The following is a 19533-nucleotide window of genomic DNA, read 5'->3' as shown; positions in this document are numbered from 1 at the left end:
TCTCCTGCTTACTTGGGCACCTGCTCCCACACCCCCGGGTGGAGCCTCCATCAGTCACAGGGAATCTGGTAGTTGTGGTAGTGGAGCCTGGTGTGGTTCCTGTTTGAATAGGGACACTTGTTTTCACCACAGGCATGGTTGTGGTACCACCCCATGTGACCTGGGGTACTCCCTCCAGCCCAAGCCATGACAGTGCCTGGTCTGTGGGTGCAGCTGGCTGCTGCGCTAAGGGGTGCAGCCTTATGGGAATGATCCATAAGTTAGGGAGCTGCATGGTTTGTCCCTGGTGCCTGGGGCTGTCCACGTGGGGCACTGTCACCGCTGCCATCCTTGCCCCGGCAGAGCCACAGAGTCAGAGCAAAGCAAAAAAAAAGCTTTTGGCATAAGGCTGGGGAGGAGCAGGGAGTGGGCACAAATCCCTCCTGGCAGGCTGAGCCCTTTTCTGGGAGTACCTGTGGCACCTGCTGCTGCATGCAAGGCTCCTGCCACAGTGCCAGCCATGACCCAGCTTAGCTCTGCCCACAGGCTGGGCATCCCTGAGCCACATTGCAGCACTGCACTGTGGAAGGAGACAGCCAGAGCCTGCTGGAATATCAATAATGGATTTATTTAAAAAGTGACAATCACATAGTTCATCTCATGAAGAGCTCTGCAGCACTGGCAGCCTGGTCTCAGCCCCTGCACTCGTCAGGAGCATGTGGAGTGTGTAATGAGTGGCAGGGAGGCAGCGGCCACAGGGTCCCAGCCCTGACCCAGTCAAGAGGGGATGAAGACAAACAGCTCTGAGAGCAGTAAGGAAGGTGGTGGGTAGCTGAGGAGGTACATCCCAGCCTGTGGTGCAGAGCTGCGGAGTCAGGCAGGGATGGGCCTCTTGGAGGGTACACGGTTAGAAAAAATACAAAACCAAGGTCTCTAAAAAATGTTGATTCTTGCACAATAGAAAATAGATCTACCTGATTTTGGAAAGAAATTTGGTTTTTAACGTCTAGTGCTGATTGTTCCCCCACGGTGCAGGAGGGCGGTGCCTTTGGCTTTGCACGCGCTCAGGGGCCGGTGTGCCTGGAAAGCCCGGGAGCAGGGCCTGCGCAGGCCGAGGTCAGGCCTTCTTCACATCCTTGTGGTGCTCTCGCCGCAGGGCTCGGGGCAGCTTGGGGTTGATGAAGAATCCTTTCAAGAACAAGTCTCGGACAAAATAGGGCAGGTAGCGGTGTATGAAATACATGATCCCAAGGCCCTGCCCTGGGTAGTAGCGCACGGCTGGGTTGGCAGCCAGAAGCCCCTCTGTGATGCTGTTCACCACCGCGCTGAGGTCCTCCACCGCCACCTTCATGAACTGGATGAACTGCTGGTTGATCTCCTCCACGTAGTCCTCGCCGTAGGCCTGCAGCAGCTCCTGGGGCAGACTGGACAACAGCTGCTGCTTCTGCAGGTTCCAGAAGGCAGGGTCACATGTCGTCCCTGCAAGGAAACAGTCCCTGTGAGCTCTGTGAGCTCCTCAACTCCAGCCCCTCTGCCATGGGTGCCAGCAGCCCCAGTCACCTTCCAGCCTCACAGGAAAGTCCAGCTGAGACCCTGGCAAAGACTGCCATGAGGGAAGTACAGTAGTAGCACCATAGTGGCTCTTGCTAGCCTGAGACTGGACCAGGGGTCTTGGACCCTGCCTGCAGTGGGGATGCTGCTATCATAAACCTGACTGAGCTGCTTTGACCAGTCCTAATGGCATGGGGGCTGCTGGCAGAACTTGATCCTGATGCTGTTTCCAGTCCAGCAGAGCCCAACAGCACAGGATAGCCACTGTCCCTGTATGGGATCCCTGGAGATGCTCAGAAGCTGCATGCTTGCACCATCAACTACCCATCCCCTTGCTCCATCTTCTGCCTCCCTGGGATACCTGTCTTTTGCCCACAGGCAGGGAGCAGGCACTGACCCTCTCACCTGTTTTGTAGTAGCCAGGCAGGATGAGGCTGACTTTGATGCCCCAGGGCTGGAGCTCGCTGCGGAAGGTGTCCATGACCAGGCTGAGGGCTGCCTTCGAGGCCCCGTAGGCTGCCAGGCAGGGGAAGGGCATGTCACCTGGCACAAGTGAAAGAAAGAGTGAGCCAGTGCTCCAGCAGGGACAGAGGGGACTGGGGGGAAAGGGCAGGGCTTGTGCAGGACTGTGTTCCTGGCTTAGGGTTTATTTTGCTGAGAAAACAACTGAAATCAGCTTCAAATTAATGTTTTAATAGGGGGGAAAATGTGGTGAGGGAAGAGGAAATTTTGCACTCTGTCCAGCTAAAATTTGGGATTGTCATCCCCAGTGATGGATTAGTGTTTTAATCGGCAAAAAAAAAAAGGGCAGGGCAGAGGAAGTTGGTTTTCCCACCCTGGCTGGGGCTGTCATCCCCAATGGAGGCACATGGCAACTGGGCTTGGGTTGTGACCAGGCTGACTGTCCCCATCCCACATGTCTCCCCCATGTCTTGGTGGCTGCTATGGGGTTCAGAAATGCTACCAGCTCATCCTAGAGTTCTTGGTACCAGCTGCCTGAGAATGTTGGAGCACCTGGGGGTTGGGAACTGCACCACACCGTGGGGATACTCAGGCCATGCCTGGGCTGAGGGTGCCAGGGGTGCACGCTGGAGGGAGCTGCTCACCTGCAGGGCTGCTCACGGTGACAATGCGGCCGCCGGCAGAGCGGAGCAGGGGCAGCAGCCCCTTGGTGAGCTCCAGGGAGCCAAAGAAGTTCACCTCCATGCAGGTGCGGAACTTGCCCAGCGGCGAGAGCTCGGCGTCGGCGATGGTGTCATTGAACCCAGCATTGTTCACCAGGCCCCAGAGTCCTGTGGGGATGGGATGGGTGCTTGAAGAGGTGACCTGAATGGGGAAGCCCCACCCTGGGATTCCCAGCTGCTCCCCAGACTGGTGGGGATTCTGCAAGGGAATGGTGGGGTCCCCCCAGGACAAGAAGAGAGCTTGGCAAAGGCTGTTCCACAGGTGCCTGCAGGGACACAGCCCCCCGTGGAGACACATGGATGTTTGCCACTGCCATATTGGCTGAGGTCCCAGGGAGTTTTGTGGGGTCCTGGGAGGTTGCCAAAGGTGGCTCCTACCTGTGCTGTTGGTGTGGGCCTGGATATGCTGCAGGACACGCTGGATGTCCTCCCTCTTGGTCAGGTCCATCTGCAGCAGCGTCAGCCTCGTCGAGCAGCTCTGGCGCAGCTCCTGGGCACCAGGACTCTGCAGGTCCAGCACGCTGGCAAACACCCGAAAGCCCATGATGTCCAAGTGCCTGGCTGTTGCCTGCCCAAAGCCCGAATCACATCCTGAAAGAGACGGGAAGAGCCTTGCAGTGGGCCGTGACAGCCACTGTCTGTCTCCAGTCCCCAAAGATCCCCTAGCTCTGCCTCTCTGACACCAGGAACCAACCCCAGGAACCAAACATTCACCCCAGCATCAGCTTCCCTTGCCCGAGGACCACCTCGGTGCACCCGCTGTAGCTCCTGACTCACCAGGATGTGACCTTGCCCTGGGGCATTAGCAGGTCTCAGAGCTGCTGTTTTCTCTCTCATGCGGGAGGAAGAAAACACTCCCTTTATCTGCAACCCCATCGCCCCAGCACCTCCCTGATTTAAGGTGCAGGTAAACCTGCAGGCACCAGCAACACACCGAACAGCCCAGAGCCCTGCAGCGCTGCGGGGCCATCAACCCTCAAAATAGCCTCTAAAAGCTCCATCAAGCACCATTCATAGCTGGCAATAAGGCTCAGTGGGAGACTTTTGCCGAATGCTTTTCACCCAGAAAGTGGTCAAGAGGCAGAGGACCTCTTCACCTGGCTGAGGCATGAGAGGATTAAAAAGTGTGAGGAGAAAAAAAAAGGATTCTGGTGTGCTCCTGCTACCCTGCATCCTTCAAGGGAGCATCCAAACGGGATGGACCACTGGGGAAAGTGCTGGTGCTCCATGCCTGGTCCCAGCCTCATTTCCTCGATCTCTGTTCAAACAGGGCACCACAGGTGACACTGTCACCTACAAAGCCACCGTCGGGGTGACTGGAGGACAGCCCGGGCGGGAGCTGGCTGTTGCAGAGCAGTGACAAGGCCAATGGCCAGGGTGGAGCAGTCGGGATGCAAACAAACAGCAGCGGCAAGGTACAGGCTGTTCCCGGGGCCGATGGCAGCACTGATAGCTCGGGGAGTCTGTGCCACAAGCGCTGCCCAGCCACATTAACCATTAACAGGGGAGCGCTGCAGGGCCAGCCCCATGGCCCTGTACCCTCCTACCCTGCACCTTTGGGTGCTCCTGGGGACATCCTGAAATCGGACCCTGTGTGGCATCTGGAGCCACCCCAGGTGAACACAACAGTGGTCCTGGGGACTGTTATGTCATGAGATTCAGCACCCCTCTACCAGCCTTTGAGTGGGGGGCAGGCTGGGTGAGTGGACACAGGGACTGGCTGCCTCACTCTTCCGTACCCCACAGGCTGGGATCAGGCACTTAGAGCTCTTGGGGTGCCAGCTAAGCATCAGTTCAGCATCTCTGTCCCAGTCCCCAGCTCAGTTTTACTCTATTGCTGCGTCAGAAACCTGTAATTAAACCTCTGGCCAGAGGCCAGAGTGATAACACAGCCCAGAGGTGCTCAGTTGGCAGGAAGGGGCTGCAAGGACCTCCTTTTCCCACACAACACCCAACACTCATCATGCCAGGTTGGCTCAGCATCACCCCAGCACTGTCCCTGGTATTGCCCCAGCATCACCCCCAAAAGCCTCATCTGCAGGGCATGCTGAAAGTGCTGCTGGCACCACACATCCACCTCTCCCCTCCCTAGGAACAGTGCATGCTGCCAGCAGACAAACAGATAAGGTGCATTTCACCTTTCCAAGCAGTGCAGGAGAAAACTGCAATAAAGATAAGGTTTAAAAATAAAAGTGCTCGTGGCTACAGCCTCACCATGACGCAGCTGACAGGAGGGTTACCTGCACTGCTCCCATGCAAGAAAAACTTCCAGTCCAAACATGAAGCTTCCTATCACCACGTAACTCTCAAAACCCCGGGAAACATCCCAAAAAACTGAGAGCCAGGTTTGCTGGCTTCTTATGGGCAAGTCTGGCAAGGAGGGAGCAAACACAGCCACATGCTGTCCAAGTCAGGCAGGATTTGTTTTGCCTTAGAGGAGCAGGGCAGTCAGAGGGTTTGTTTCGGAAGTTCTAATTTATTCACACACATACCAAAAAAAAAAAAACTCCTGGGAGGCTGGCGGGAGGCCCAAGGCCAGGAGGGTGAGGATGCTCTGGTGTTATTTAAGGTCTCTGCTGCTGCTCAGCTTCCCATCCGCTGTGCTCAGGCATGGCCAAGAGTGCAGGGAGGGACAATGAACCCCCTGGGCCCATAACACGTGGCCCCAAAGCATGGCAGCTTTCCCAGGGCTATGTTCACTCCCCATGGCCACCAGCACATGAGCTGCTGGCCACGCTGGAGCTGGCACAGGAGCCCTTGCCGCTGGCCCGGCCCCGCCGGGAGCGCTGGAGCCGTCCAGTCTGTGCAGCTCCAGCAAGGCTGGCGCTGGGCTCGCTGCCCTCCCAGGATGCTGCATCACGAGGAGATGCCGGCGCCAGTTCCCCCCGCCCCAGCTCCCAGCTTGCCAACTGGTTTCACAGTCGTGCTGCAGGGAGGGACGTGGTCAGATCAAGCACAGGAGCCCAGCATTGGGAGCGCAGCAGAGGAGAGCAGGTACCCTGAAGCCCCTGCATCGCATCCCCACGGACCCTGGGCCAGCAGACAGAGGCTTTTGCTGCAGCAGGAGCAGAGAAAAACCTGAGTCCAGGTTGCAAAATCCAGCAACCCTCCACAGGCTCAGCAAGCCAGGACAAACTCCTGCACCAGGGGACGGACGGACGTTTTCCAGAGCAGCGGGTCAGCAGCAATTCCTGAGGACTCTGCGGAAGCTCCAGCCACTTCAGCGGCTACCCAAAGAGTGAGAGATGCAAGCCTCCACGAGAATTTTGGCATGACAAGCCCCAATTTTACTTATCTGGAGCAAGCAAAAAGGTTTGGCCTCCAGCATCATCATAAGGGGTGCCCTGCCACCAGCTCAGGGAAGGCAAAGAGGACTGACACCACAGCATCCTGCATCCACTGTCCAGAGCTGCTCCTCACCGGTGACAGCAGAGCCACCGCCGGGGCTGAGCTGTGCCAGCTGGGCAGCTCCCAGCCAGCCTGCACCGCTCGTGCCTCCTCGCTGCCAGGAGCCGGCTGAAGCTGCACTCCCGCTTTGGTGTGGACTCATTTCTTTCAGGTGAGTCAGGCATGGCACGCTCTGACATTTTGCTGTCTCAGGTATTCACCCTGCTCTCCTGCACCAGCATCAAGGCCACCACACACAGACATGCTCAAAATTAGTGCTACAGTTTTGTGATTGGAGCAGAGAGGGTCAATAACACGGCTGCAGCCTGGGAGCTGCTGAACCACAACCACGTGCCTGCCCCTGCCCCCACTGCTGGCACAGGACATGATGGAGGGCTGGCAGCACAGGTCTGCGGTGCTCACCCCAACACGACCTAGGAGTGACTTCCCTTCCCAAGCTGTGAGCTGAGAGTCGCTATCCATGAGCCATGAGCTGTGCAGTCTCATTCTGGAGCTGTGGAATGCAAGCTGGGCATCTTAAGCCCTGAAGCCAACCTTCTTCATTCCCAAGCCATGAGCTGTGTACATCCTCATCCCCATCCCTCAGCCATAAACCAGAGCCTCGTCTCTGAACCAGAAGTTGGGCATCCTTATGACCTCTGCATCCTCATCCCTGAACCGTGCACAGCAGGTGAGGACCAACAGAAACCTAAGCAGTGAGAAGCACAACTTCACTGAAGAATTCCCATGTGCCTGCAAAACTGCGCAGAGTCTGGTGGGTACAGTGGCAGCTCCCTGGATCTGGTACCTCCACAGCCACCCCAGCTGAGGACCCTGGTATGGAAGCTGAAGAGGGGTTGCCCCAGGGCTGAGCATCCTTATGATGGACCAGCTCCCCCCTGGTCACCCTAGCAGTGTGGTCAGTCAGCAGCCCCAGGGGCTGCACCCCAGGCACCTGGCAACCAGGCAGCTGGAGGTGCCCTTGAGGATGCTCCACCTTCCACCAACTGGGAGCTTGCCAGCTGAGTTGGGCACTCAGAAGAGCATCACCCCCTCCACCCCCATCAGCTCTGCAGGCCCTTGCCTGGGTGCCCCCTGCTGCTCCCCAAATCCCAGGACATCAATCCCACCTCCCCTAAGAGCTTTAGGGCTGTGTGTCCCACCACCCTGTCCAAGAGGCCTCACCATGATGGAGCAGTCACCAGGCTCAAGGACACCATCAGTGGGGAGGAGCTGGGGCACCAAGGCCGAATGGATCAACATGCTGAGCCACTTGTTTCCACAGGCTCAAGCTCAAAACCTGCCTGGGATGCCAAGCTAAATGTGGCCTTCTGGCTCTGACAGGATTCCCTGCCATCGTGGGTCCAGCTTCTCCAGGCATGGTATGGGATTTAGCTGGGCAGCACTGAGGGAGGCTCAGCTGGGTGCCAGAGCAGGCACTGATCCTAACTCAGCTGTTCATCTCAGCTCCATCCTGGGAGTGTGGGCACCTCATGGATGCAGAAGCACAGGACAAGGTGGCACCAGCTGGGGATGGTGCCATCAGAGGGGATGGCAGTCCCCCAGAGGAACTCGAGGGGGTCCTTGCACAGTGCAGGTCCAGGCAGGATAAAATGCCCAGCAAAATCCTGTGTGGGCAGGACAAGGCCCAGTGGCTAACACCTTCCGGATGCCGCACACATTTGGAGCAAGGAGTGATAAAAGGGTGATGTCAGCCCTGGGCAAAAGGGAACAAATTCTTGGCAGGGCACAGAAGAGGGAGGGGAAGGCAGGAGCACCTGTCCCCACAGCAGCTGCCCACACCACAGCCATGCAGCAGCCCTGTCCTCCCCAGCCAGGCATCAGTCACCCTCTGCCCACACCCAAGGTACTTCTGTGGGAGTGGAGCTGGGAAGGGGCACCCACAGCCCCCAACCCATCCAGTGTCATCACTGTCCACAGGAAACAGCACCCCAGCCACTGGCTTGCTTGGCATGCCATGTCCCCATTCCCTTTGGGAGCAGCCCTCATGCCCAAGCACAGGCAGACAGGGTGGCAGCAGGTGATGCTACTGCTGGTCCTCAGCACTGGGGTTCAGGAAGCCACAAGCCTAATTAAATTAAATTAAAGCCAGAAGATACCTTTAGGGATGACCCAAATCCCAACCCCAAATCCCTAGTGAGTGGATAATGCAGGAGCCCCCCACCCAAGCAGCCTGGGTGTGCATCCCTGCAAAGCCTCAGCCTCCTTCCTGAGCAGGACCTGAGCCAAGGGGGGCACACACTGCCCCTGCTCCCCTAGGACCATCCCCCTGCATGACACAGTCAGCACAGGCAGCTGGAGGGAGATTGCTGATGGCTCCCACAGCCCAGGACAGACACATCCCTCCATGGTCCTATGGGGCAGAGCAGGGGTCAGACAAACCCTCAGCCCCACAAGGAGACTCATGACAGAAGGCAGAGCTCAGAATGCCCATGGCAGGGGGTGCATGGGTGCCATAGTGTGCTGGGGACAGTAGCCAGATGGTTTGAATTACAGTGGATTAGCCAAGTGTTCCTGGGGCCTCACAGTCATCACCTCCACCCGGGAAGTTATCTCCCACTTAACAAAGAGAAGGGGGGAAATCTGATTTTCTGCCTAGACAACCAACACAACCAGACAGAAATGATGAGGAGCCCCCAGGCCAGTGTGAATGCACCCACAGCTTCTGGATTAAAGGCTATTTCTCAGGAGCTTTACTGGTGCATCTGTATTGGGGACTAATTGCACAAAAGCAGCTGGGTAATAAAAAAGGTGTCAGAGTCCACAGCCCTCCCCATCACTGTCACTAAAAGCCATCCAGACACCTTATCCCCCACCAAAGCTGTGAGCAGCAGATGCTGCTTGCCACCAGTGGGGTTAATAAACACAGCAGCTTGTTTGTGCCCTGGGACAGCAGGGCAGGAATGAGCCCAGCCGCCCCCTGCAATGCAAAGCCAGTGCCTGGTGGGATGCTCAAAGAGGCTGGGGCCCAGGAATTAACCCAGCCCTGGCATGGCAGCGATGCTGCTGCGGTGAGCAGTGACCCCGGGCTCACAGGCTGACAGGGTGGGGGGAGGAAGTGCCACCTCCAGCCTCGCTGTGAACTTCGCAGAAAGAGCACAGGAATTTCCTAGAAGCAGCCGCTCACCGCACGCCGGGGCTGGATGGCACCTTCCGGCAGCTGCTGTCTGCACCGAGGGGAGATCCTCTCCCCAAAAGGAGCAGTGAGACTCTCACAGTCAATAATTTGATCTTGCAGCAGGCAGGGATACACGAGAGAAGTCAGCAGCACAGACATCACCTGGCACAGGCTGTACATGAGAGCTAATCCGGGATGGATGGCTGTCCCTCCAAGAGGAAGTTGTCAAGAGCTGTGGTGATAGCCAGGTTAATAATCACCTTCAAAGGGAACATGGTGAACTGGGAACATGGAGCTGACAAGCCTCAAAGGCCATCCATCAGGAAGAGCTGTTGCTGGGAAGGACACCCATGGCCCAGAGACAACTCGACCAGACCGCTCAAGATCAAGTGCCACTCAAGAGCAGTGCCAATGGCAATCTGGCACTGGTAACACATCCACCTGGGCTCCTGGAGAGGGAGAGCTGGGTAGGAACCAGGCTGAGAAGCCAGAAAGCTCCACCAGCTGTGTCTGGAATGTCCAAAAATGCTCCTGGGGAATAAGGTGGTGGCAATAAAGCCATAGCTGGGGCACCTGCTGGTGGGCCAGCTCTAGTCTGCAAAAGGGCTCTCCAGGGACTCCCAGCAGGCTGGAGAACCAGCAGCCGAGCCCCACATCCATCCCTCCTGTGTGCTATACAAGCAAAGAGAGGCAGCAGGTCATGCCTAAGATCTGCTACAGGCAGGGCTAATCCATCCACAGGCAGCTGAAGGGAAGAACAGCTCTTCTACATGGACCACCACGAGCCATCACCACCCAGGGACATCTCAGGGAAGGTGTTTCTAGCCAGGACAGCAAAGCACCACAGCCATGGCATGACCAGGGGAACCTCTAACCATGTGGTAGGACAGGTCAACCATGGGAGAGCTTTGAAGTGCCACCCACTGTGGGCAAGTCACAAATGATGCCAGCAGAGACAAAGCCATGCTGGGACAGTGCTGACTAAAGCAACAGGTCAGAGCAAGTCCAGGAGATCATCATGTTAAGCATCTCAGAGTTTCAGCAACCCAATAAGGCTATGGCAGTTTCAATAGAGCACTGCTCTTTTAGGGGTATTTTGCTGATGCGATATTTCTTTGCTTATAAGGTGCCATCTCATCACTCTCCTTGACACAAGAGTGAACTCCCACCTCATGCCACAATCCCAAGCAAGCAGAAGTGGTGCAAGCCCTGCCCATTCCCACATCATGATAGTCTCTACAGCTGCACCAACTATTTTCTTTTGCAGCTTCCAGATCCATGTGAAGCGGGGGACTTTTTTTTTTTTTTTAGAAACAGAGCAAAACACTTGAGCAAACACCAACTGAGCTTCTGCCAAGACAGCTTTTGAAATACACTGAGCTGTTTAAGCCCCCGGGCTCAGAGCTGTGCCTCACGACGACCTCAACCCACCTGCCCTTTCCATACACAGTTCAAGTTGTCCCCTTCTTACTCTTCACCTGTAGCTCTCACCAGCTATTCAGAGTAAGAGTTTGAGTATGATAAGGCTATTTTGGTGCATTTTCCCCAAAATACATGAAGGTAGCCCTCCAGGCTGATGTGCTTGGACATAGTTGGGCTGACCCAGGCAATGCCAGGGCAGCATCCACACGTCCCCTTCAGCTTAGACAGAGCCCAGAACAACAGCTGAAAGAGGGGGACAGAATTCATCCTGGGATGGCTGCACACTCCAGGCTGGAGATTATCCCCACCTGGTAACCAGGACCTGAGAGAGGAACAAACATTGGTCACAGTGGGTAACTCATAACAGGATGAGGCCCTCGTAGCCCAGAGAAGCTGCAGCTGCCCCATCCCTGGAAGTGTTCAAGGCCAGGTGGGATGTGGTTTGGAGCAACCTGGTCTAGTAGAAGGTGTCCCTGCCCATGGCAGGGGGGTTGGAACAAGACGGTCTTTAAAGCCTCTTCCAACCCAAACCATTCAGAGCTTCTGTGATTCTCAGAGCTGCCACAGAAGACATCAGGGCAGGTACCTGAGCTTTCCAGCCCATCCCTTCTCTCTGTTCCCAGCCTGCCTGGGAGTCACTCACCATCTGGCTCCACAGGGTCAGCCACCCAACAAGAGGAAGCGCTGCCGCAAAGCCTGTAAAGCCAAAAACTGCTTTTCAAGATTACAGCCTTAGAGCCAGCAAATCCCAGGACAGCGCCATGTGTGACAGGGAAGCCAGCTCCCGAGGGGGAACTGATAAAGCTCAGGGGCTGGCAGCTCTCCAGGGGAGAAGGAAGCAGAAGTGATACGTTGCACATACAAGCTGAGACAGAAGAATGGGAGATGGTGGATATGCCGCAGCCACTGAGGGGAGCAGGGAAGGAGGTAACAGGCACATGCTGGGGAGGTTAAAAATAAAAGGTCCTAAACTATACCTGTAGCAACATACTGACAGCATGAGGGCAGTTTGTCCACCTTATCATAGAAAATTTGAGCATTTTTCACCTTAATATAGAACAGTTAGGTTGGAAGGGACTTTATAGGGTCATCCAGTACCAGCAGCCCTGCTGTGGCCAGGGACACCTTCCACTAACCCAGATTGCTCCAAGCCCCATCCCACCTGGCCTTGGGGGCTCCACAGCAGTACCTCAGATCTGAGATGACAGGAGGGACATCAGGAGGTGAAGAGGTACCAGAAGCCCTGCAGCCTTTCCTTCTTGGAAAAAAAAAAGCCCCTCCAGCTGCACTGAAAGAAGACCATGGGGAGAAGGCAAAGATTTGGTGGAAACACCTTGAGAAGCCCCCTCAAACAAAACCCTGGCTGGGCAAGCCCACCAACCCTGTGCTGTGCTCCCAGCAGTAAAAGCAGCAACCGGCTCTTCTGTAACCAGATCCTGGCTTGAGGGGAGCTAGACTCAACAGTGGGTAACCCAATCCCAGACCTCATTAAAAATGTGCTGCTCATTGGACTAGAGGGCAGCAACTGCCTACACTTCTCTCCTTCCGAAAGCATCCGTTCCCATCTGACAATCTCATTTCGGCAGGGAAGTCTTTGCTTTGTTGCTCTCATGTCCCCGCATAACCCCGAGGTTAATCAAGCCAGCTTGGGTTTCTCTACCAACTCCAGTCTCCCACAGTATGAAACCTCAATGTGTTTTTCCTCCTAATTAGCTGTGCTCATCATTTTTGGTTAACGGTGCTAAAAACTCCCACCTCAACAGGTCTGTGTCATTAGTAGGCTTCAAAAGTGCTTATTTTATAGATAAGTGAGAAAAAGCCGAGCATATCTATCCACATGCCTGCGGTGAGCAGGGGTAGGTATCTATTTCTGAAGAAACCTCACGTGGGAAAGAAGAATCCTAAATCCATGGAGGGCTGCTGACAAAGCGGGGGGAGAGCTTCAGCCCTGCAGATAGAGGCAGAAAAAACAGCTTTCCTCCTCTGTTCCCAAAAGCCAGCAGCAAACCCTGTAACTAGAGTTAAATGTTGCATTTTTTTAAGTTCAAGCATACCAGGAATTGCTTGTATACCAGGGCTGGAGTTTGGGTGTTTGATTTTGGTCCTGTCCCACCCCTCAGCTTGGAGGCAGCAGCTGCCTCTGCTGTTAATTTTTAATAGATTCTGGAAAAATCAGAGCAATTTCAGGGAATGAGTGGATTTTCAGCTTTCACTTATAGAATCACAGAATGGTTTGGTTTGGCACGGACCTGAAAGATCACCTAGTTCCAACCCCCTGCACTTAGGCTGGGGAAAGATCCCAGGTACCTCTGAGCTGGGTCACTGGCTCCAGAAGCAGAGTGAAAGTCACCTATGGAGAGGTGCAGCACCTTTGCACAAAGTATTTCTCACAGCAAGGCTGCTGGCAGGCTCAGCACCAAGCACAGGCTGTGAGCGTGCTGTGCAGGTGCTCCAGCCACGCCGTGGTGCAGAGGTGCCAATCCCAGAGCCAGCCCCAAATCCTTGACCCTGGCATTTCTCAGTCACTTTGTTTAGCTGGAAAATAGATCTAAGACAACATCAAAGTCCAGATGGGAGCAACACTGCTTTTTTTACCACAGAAAGTGATTTACCTTCATGGCAGAAAGCAAGAGTCCCAACATCTGGATTGAATCACTCAGTCCTGCTGCAGCCAGCAGATGCTTCAACATCTGTGGAGTCCATGGGAAACACTGAAGCGCTGCAAGTTGCAAAGCCTCTGTTAACCTTGAACATGATGTGAAGCTCTGACCCATTTCAGATTGTTAATGGGGCATGCAATTGTAACAAGAAGGCTTCACCAGGAAAATCACACTTTCCCTGCAGCCAGGAAGGAGAAGAGAGGAGGACAGGGCAGGTTTGGGTCTGGGCAGCCTGACCAACAACCAGTTTTGCTCACAGAGATTATTTGTTGGAAGACAGACCAATCTGCAGGTGCTCCTAGCTTCCTTCACAGGCTGCACCAAGGAAGAGCAAGGATACAGGAGACCCAGACTGCTTCTCTCAGGCAGCCATCCTGATATTTGGAGAGTTAATTCAGATACCACCATTATAGACAGAATAACAGGTCACTATTTTCAACTTTCCATCCAAGCTGAAGCGTATGAACCAGTATCTTGTAACACAACTCCTGTCCTTCCTCTGCTCTGGCAAAGCCCTGCAGGCAGGCAGACTCTATGGGCTGCTTTGCATTTGGTGCTTTTCAAGGATCTGCAGTAAACTGGGCAGTTGGCTACTATCCAAAGAACCACCCCACACAGTCACACATGGCAACAGCAAGAGGCTTCTCCAGCTGCTCAGTGGAGCCCTGGGATGCTCCTGGCCATCCCTCCACCACCTCCAGGCACCCAGTTGATTTGGATGGTTTCAGTAGGCTCACTGAATTCCACAGGCATCTGCTAAGACCACAGGAACCCAAGGATGTTGTAGGTTCATGTCTAAACTGACCCAACCAAAACCCAACCTTGCACAAAGCACTGCCAGGCTGAATCTGGAGAGGCCAAGAAATGGCAGCTCATCACCTCCCTCCAAGCCTGCTTTTGCAGACCACCAGCCCTGCCCATGCTGCAGAGGCTGGACTGCTTTTTGTACCAATTCCCAGTGGGAAGGAGTATGGGATATAACACTCCTCTTTGTTCACACAGCTCTGAGGAGTCCAATGGCCCTAAGAACACCCAGCAGTGCCATTTCACATTTGGGAAGGGGGATGCACACACAAACCAGCTGTCTGGTGTTTGAAACAAGCAGCTCTCAGTGAGCCACTGCCACCACTGGCCCACAGGTGCCAGTGAGCAGCACCAGCACCCTGGAGTGCCCTGTCACACACTGGTGAGGGATGCCAGGCATTGGCTGCCTTGCAGCTTCCCCGTGCTGGATCAGGCTCCGTTCAGGCAGCTGCCCCTACCAACCCTGCCCACACTGCAGGTATGCTTGGGTCCTTGTGGTTTTCCAAGTTTGGCTAAAGCCTGTGCCAGGTGTGAGCTCATCTTTAAGGCAAGGGCAGGCTCAGGACAGCAAACCAAGGGAGGCATGGAGAGAGCTGCTGTCTCCCTCCCAGCCCTGGCCTAGCAGCTGCTCTCTGCTCCCCTCCTCATCCCCACCAGCCTCCTGGGGCTGACCTCTCCCAGCCCCTGGCTGCAAAGGAGGGCATTCTCCTCCTCCCTGAAAACAGCTGTTACATCCCCTAGGAATACAGGATTAACACTTTCCTCACCCTCTGCTCCCAGCCAGGCTGCATCCACCGGAGCCGTGCTCCTGGAGAAGCTGGACCATTGGGATGCAGAACAAAAGACCCAAGGTCAGAGCCCCAGACAAACACAGCACTGCAGGGACTTGTGACCACTTACTTTGCTAGCCCATGAGGGGATGCCTCATGGGAAAGCACAGCATCCCTTGCTCCCCTCTAGCAGCAGGTGGCTGCCCAACCCTGCTCCAGCCAAACCCCAGTCCCATGTGCAACAGCCAAAATGCAAACCTGCAGCAGATGGGAAACGCCACAACTTTCCAGCCCCTGCTGCTACCACAGGGTCAGCAGCTTTGCTCTGCAGCAGCTCTACAGCTGCTCTGCTATTTTCCCACTGGGCTGCACAGTTAGTTTTCCTTCAATCCCTGCCATAACTAAGTTTTATTTAGCCAGTGATGTCTGAACAGCACTGGAGCATCACACGGGGCTGGAGCATCACATGCAGAGCTCAACTCCCTTCCCAGGGAGAGTGGGCAGCTGGAAGAGCTGAAACTCATCACCTGGGAGATAGAGCAGCACTGCAGCCACCTTAACTTGCCCCAGATAAGCATCACTGAACCTACTGCAGGATTAAGACAGCAGCCAAGATGTGTATACAAGGAAATGATGCCCAAAGATTTTCAGGCTGAAACCTGCACTGCTCCATCAGGAGGGGACTTTGTACCATTTCTCAGCTGATCTGCAAGGTCCAGCACAACACACAGCATGGCAGAAGTTCTGTCCCTGACCTCACACACCTTCAATGAGGCCAGCATTGCCAGCCATCTATGCTCATGCTGCTCTCTCTGCCAGGCTTTGCTTCCCATTGGCAAGAGGAGGAAGGTCAGGCTGCCTTTCTCCCCGAGCTGATCCTTCCTGGCTGCTCCCACAGGAGACACAAGCAGCTACTCAATATCTAGTTCCCTGGAATTAATCCATAAAAGAATCAGGCTAATTACTATGCAAATACTCAAGTGAGGGATGCCATCCCCAGCAAAACAGCCCTTACATCTGCCCCTTGGCAGGCACTTGCCAGAGCAGCAGCACGGAAACGCCAATCCCGCACCGCGGGTTGCGCCTCGAACCTGTAAAACCACAAAGTATTTACAGCCAAGAGCAAACACATCAGAGCTGCAGAGGTGCCACCTCAATGCACTGGGGCAAGAACACCTTGTTCCAGTCACTGACTCACTAATGATACAGGCAATGCCAGGGAGCCAGGGCTGCCAGAGCTGGTGTGCCACAGGGCACCTGTGAGCGCATGGCTGTCAGACATCCTCCACAGGCAGCCCTGCCCTGCTGCAGCTTTGACCTTCACTCAGTTGAATCATTCATTCATCCACTGCCTTGCTGCTCTGATCTTCCTCCTCCAGAGAGGATTCCCTGCACTTCCTACTGCTGCCACAGAACCCTTCAAGCTGGACAGGGGACGCAGGACTTGCCTTAATTTTCAAGGAAACACGCAAACTGCCTTCTCCAGCTTCAGCACCTCCAAGCCCAGGCATCCCCACCAGGATGCAGGCTCCTGTCCTTGGGAGCACTGCCAAGGTCATGCCCACAAGTTTCCCTCCCCTCTGCATCCATGTGGAGCCAGTGGCACCTTCCAGGCACACCTGGAGCAAAAACCACCCCAGCTCCAGCACTTCCTCCTCATCTCTCTACTACCATTGCCTCACAGCAATGCACTGCTGAGCCTGGCTCTCATCCTGCAGTTCCACTGCCAGGAGGAAGGAGTGAGAAACCATGTATACACCAAGATAGCCTAAAGAGCTTCAGCCAGCAAGCCAGAGCTGTGCAAAACTTGGGAGCATAGCACATCCTCTAAGGAGCTTAGGACCACAGAGGAGCTTTGGACCAGGCAGCCCAAAGAGAGGCAGGCAGCAGCTGGGCAGCATTTCCCAAGGATACCCACACAGTGAGTACCTTGTCACCAGCAGCACCCTGGATGGAGCTCTGGATGAAGCAGTGATGCTCAGCACTAGGTAGCCAGCCCTGTTAAAGCCTCTAGAGATACTATGAGACCCTTTTCAAGAACAAGTACAACTCCAGAGGGGAGGAAGGGAAGGGGAGAAGAGGAGAGGGAAGCCCTTTGGCCAGCCGACAGGGTCCAAAGCCAGCTCTGTCCCATCTAATCTCAGGGCTTCCAGAGGAAGCAGCTCTAGGCATCATGCTGCAACTAGTGGTCAACACTCGAGGGGCCATTGCAACTCCCTGCTTCGCGGGGCAGATACAGCCTGGCCGGCTCTGCTTGGACGTGGAAGAGGATGAGGGATGCGCTGGCAGCGGTGGTTGGTCCCCAGCGGGACCCCACAGTCAGCAGCGTCCTGGTGCCTGCGGGACGCCCCACTCCGCTCCCCGCCGAGCCCAGGCGGTGCCGTCGGGGCGTCGAGGCCGTGTCCCCGCACTCACCTGTGACAAGGACGGCTCTGCCCGCCACCGGCAGCAGCCCGCGGGGCGCCGCCCGCCACAGCAGCAGCCCGGCGGCGGCGGCGGCCAGGGCCAGCCCCAGGGGCAGCGGCAGCCAGGCGCGGCACAGGCTCTGCAGCGCGGCCAGCAGCGCCAGCGGCAGCACCAGCCCCCGGCCCAGCGGCGGCCCCAGCCCCCGGCCCGGCCCCGGCGCCCGCCGCGCCGCCCGCAGCGCCAGGCTGCCGGCGAGCGCCGCCCACAGCGCGCCGTGCGCCCAGCGCTCCAGCCCCGGCTCCATCCCGGTCCCGATCCCGGGCCCGGCACGGCCCCGCCGCTGCCGCTCGCCCGCCCCGCCGCGCCCGTTTATACCCGCCCGGCGGGGGAGCGGGGCGGGGCGGGACCGGCCGCCGCCAATGGGAGACGGGCGGGACGGAGCGCCGGGCACCGGGACCGCGGGCACCGGCACCGGCACCGGCGGCCCGGGAGGGGGGGAGGCGGAGCAGCTTGGTACCCTCGGCTCGGCTCGGCTCGGCTCGGCTCGGCGTGGCTTGGCGCGGCTCGGGACATCGTGCTGCCTGGATAGGCACGGCTCGGTTCGGCACGGTTTGGCTTGGCTCAGTCCTGCTCAGGATATTCTGCTGCCTAGGTAGGTGCGTTCGGTGTCGCTTAGTCCGGCACGGCTCAGCTCAGCTCAGCTAGGGGTATGATGCCACCCAAGTCGATTCAGTTCAGCACAGCTTGGGGCGTTTTGCCAGCTCAGTAGAGATGGCTCATCTCGGGTCAGCTCAGCTCAGCTCAGCTCAGCCCTGCTCAGGATATTTTGCCACCTAAATAGGCACAATTCAGCTTGGTCCAGCTTGGCACAGCTCAGCTCAGAACAGCTCAGGACACCATGCCACCTCAATATGCACAGCTCAGCTCAGCACGGACCAGGACATGATGATGTGCCAGATTGTCACAGTGCAGCTTGGCTTGGTTTGGCTTGGCTTGGCCCGGCTGAGCTCAAGACATTGTGCCACTTCAGTGGGCACAGTTCAGCTCAGCTTGGCATGGCTCAGTCTTGCCTGGGACATGATGCCACCCATTTAAGGCACAACTCAGCTTGGCACAGCTTGGCTTGGCCCAGCTCAGCACAGCTGAGCCCTGCTCTGTACATTGTGGCACCTCAGTAGGCATGGTTCAGCTCGGCATAGCTTGGTTCGACTCAGCTCAGAACATTTTGCCACCTAAATAGGTGCAATTCATCTCAGCTCAGCTGTCTCGGTTCAGCACAGCTCAGGACACTCAGGTGGACTCAGCTCAGTTTGGCCTGGCTTAGCACAGCTTGGGATGTCATGCCATGTACAGGATGGCTCAGCTCATCTTGGCACAACTCAGGACAAGCAGGCACAGATCAGCTTGACACACTTTGGCTCGGCTTGGCTCAGCACATCTTGAGACATCATGCTACCTAAATAGGCACGGCTTAACTCAGCAGAGCTTGGCATGGCTCAGCATGACTCAGCTCAGCACGGCTTAGGACATCATGCTGCCTAGGTAGACACAGTTCAGCTTGACTCGGCTCAGCTTGGCTCAGCTCAGCTTGACACAGCTCAGCTCACCTCAGCCCAGCATGGTTCAACTCGGTTCAGTATGGCTTGGTTATGTGGCACCTACAGCACAGCTCGGCTCAGCTTGGTTTGGCACAGCTTGGCACGTCATGCCACCGAGGTAAGCACAGTTCAGCTCAGCTTGGCTCAACTCAGCTCAGCTTGGCTTGGTTTGGCCTGGCACAGCTTGGCTCAGTGCCTGTCTAGGCAGAGCTTCCTGGCAGGAAGTGGCATTGCATCCAGGGTGGCTTGGCAGGAGGGCGGCTGCCCCAGCCAGAACCAGTGCCACCAGCACCCACGCCCCACAGGGACAGGGGGAACAGGGGCCATGGCCACCGTCAGGGCCACCCCCAGCTGGGTCTCCCTGCCCAGGGGTGCCCTCGGGCCCTGCTGGGGGAGCACTATGGGAGCAGTGGTGCCTTGGCCAGCCATGCTCAGGTGTGAATCTCCCCCAGCTGCTCCCTGTGACTTGGGGACAATGACTCCAGGGGGATCCCAAACCATTTCTCAGCACCCAGAGCAGGCAGCACCCTGCCGCTCACCTACCTGGTGTTATTCTGGGGCTGCAGCAGGGTGAGCCATGCTGGGAGGTCAGGTCCTGGCTTGCCCCAGCGAAGCCTGGGGAAGCCCTGCCAT

The 19533-nt window shown here is 56.4% G+C and overlaps 1 protein-coding gene across 1 annotated transcript; it reads right to left on the bottom strand.

Annotated features, from left to right (window-relative positions):
* Positions 1 to 583: 583 nt before the first annotated feature.
* HSD11B2 (hydroxysteroid 11-beta dehydrogenase 2) lies at positions 584 to 17623 on the bottom strand. The gene is made up of 5 exons (XM_064387196.1): positions 17312 to 17623; positions 3093 to 3305; positions 2637 to 2822; positions 1936 to 2073; positions 584 to 1458 (listed from the first exon to the last, which is right to left on the bottom strand). The coding sequence occupies exons 1-5, from the start codon at positions 17604 to 17606 to the stop codon at positions 1097 to 1099; spliced, it is 1194 nt and encodes a 397-aa protein (XP_064243266.1). The 5' UTR covers positions 17607 to 17623; the 3' UTR covers positions 584 to 1096.
* Positions 17624 to 19533: the final 1910 nt, after the last annotated feature.

This window comes from Passer domesticus, chromosome 12 (genome assembly GCF_036417665.1).
Source record: "Passer domesticus isolate bPasDom1 chromosome 12, bPasDom1.hap1, whole genome shotgun sequence".
Taxonomy (NCBI): Eukaryota; Metazoa; Chordata; class Aves; order Passeriformes; family Passeridae; genus Passer; species Passer domesticus.
The sequence above is the reverse complement of the archived record's forward strand: the minus strand, read 5'-3'. Positions and strand labels throughout refer to the sequence as shown.

What these genes read in the sequence shown, in the direction of transcription:
- HSD11B2 (XM_064387196.1), bottom strand. Translation starts at nt 17,606, where the DNA reads ATGGAGCCGGGGCTGGAGCGCTGGGCGCACGGCGCGCTGTGGGCGGCG. An exon ending in CAGAGCCGTCCTTGTCACAG is followed by an intron (nt 3,306 to 17,311) that starts GTGAGTGCGGGG and finishes CGTCTCTTTCAG; the next exon opens with GATGTGATTCGGGCTTTGGG. An exon ending in GCCTGGCTACTACAAAACAG is followed by an intron (nt 1,459 to 1,935) that starts GTGAGAGGGTCA and finishes GTTTCCTTGCAG; the next exon opens with GGACGACATGTGACCCTGCC.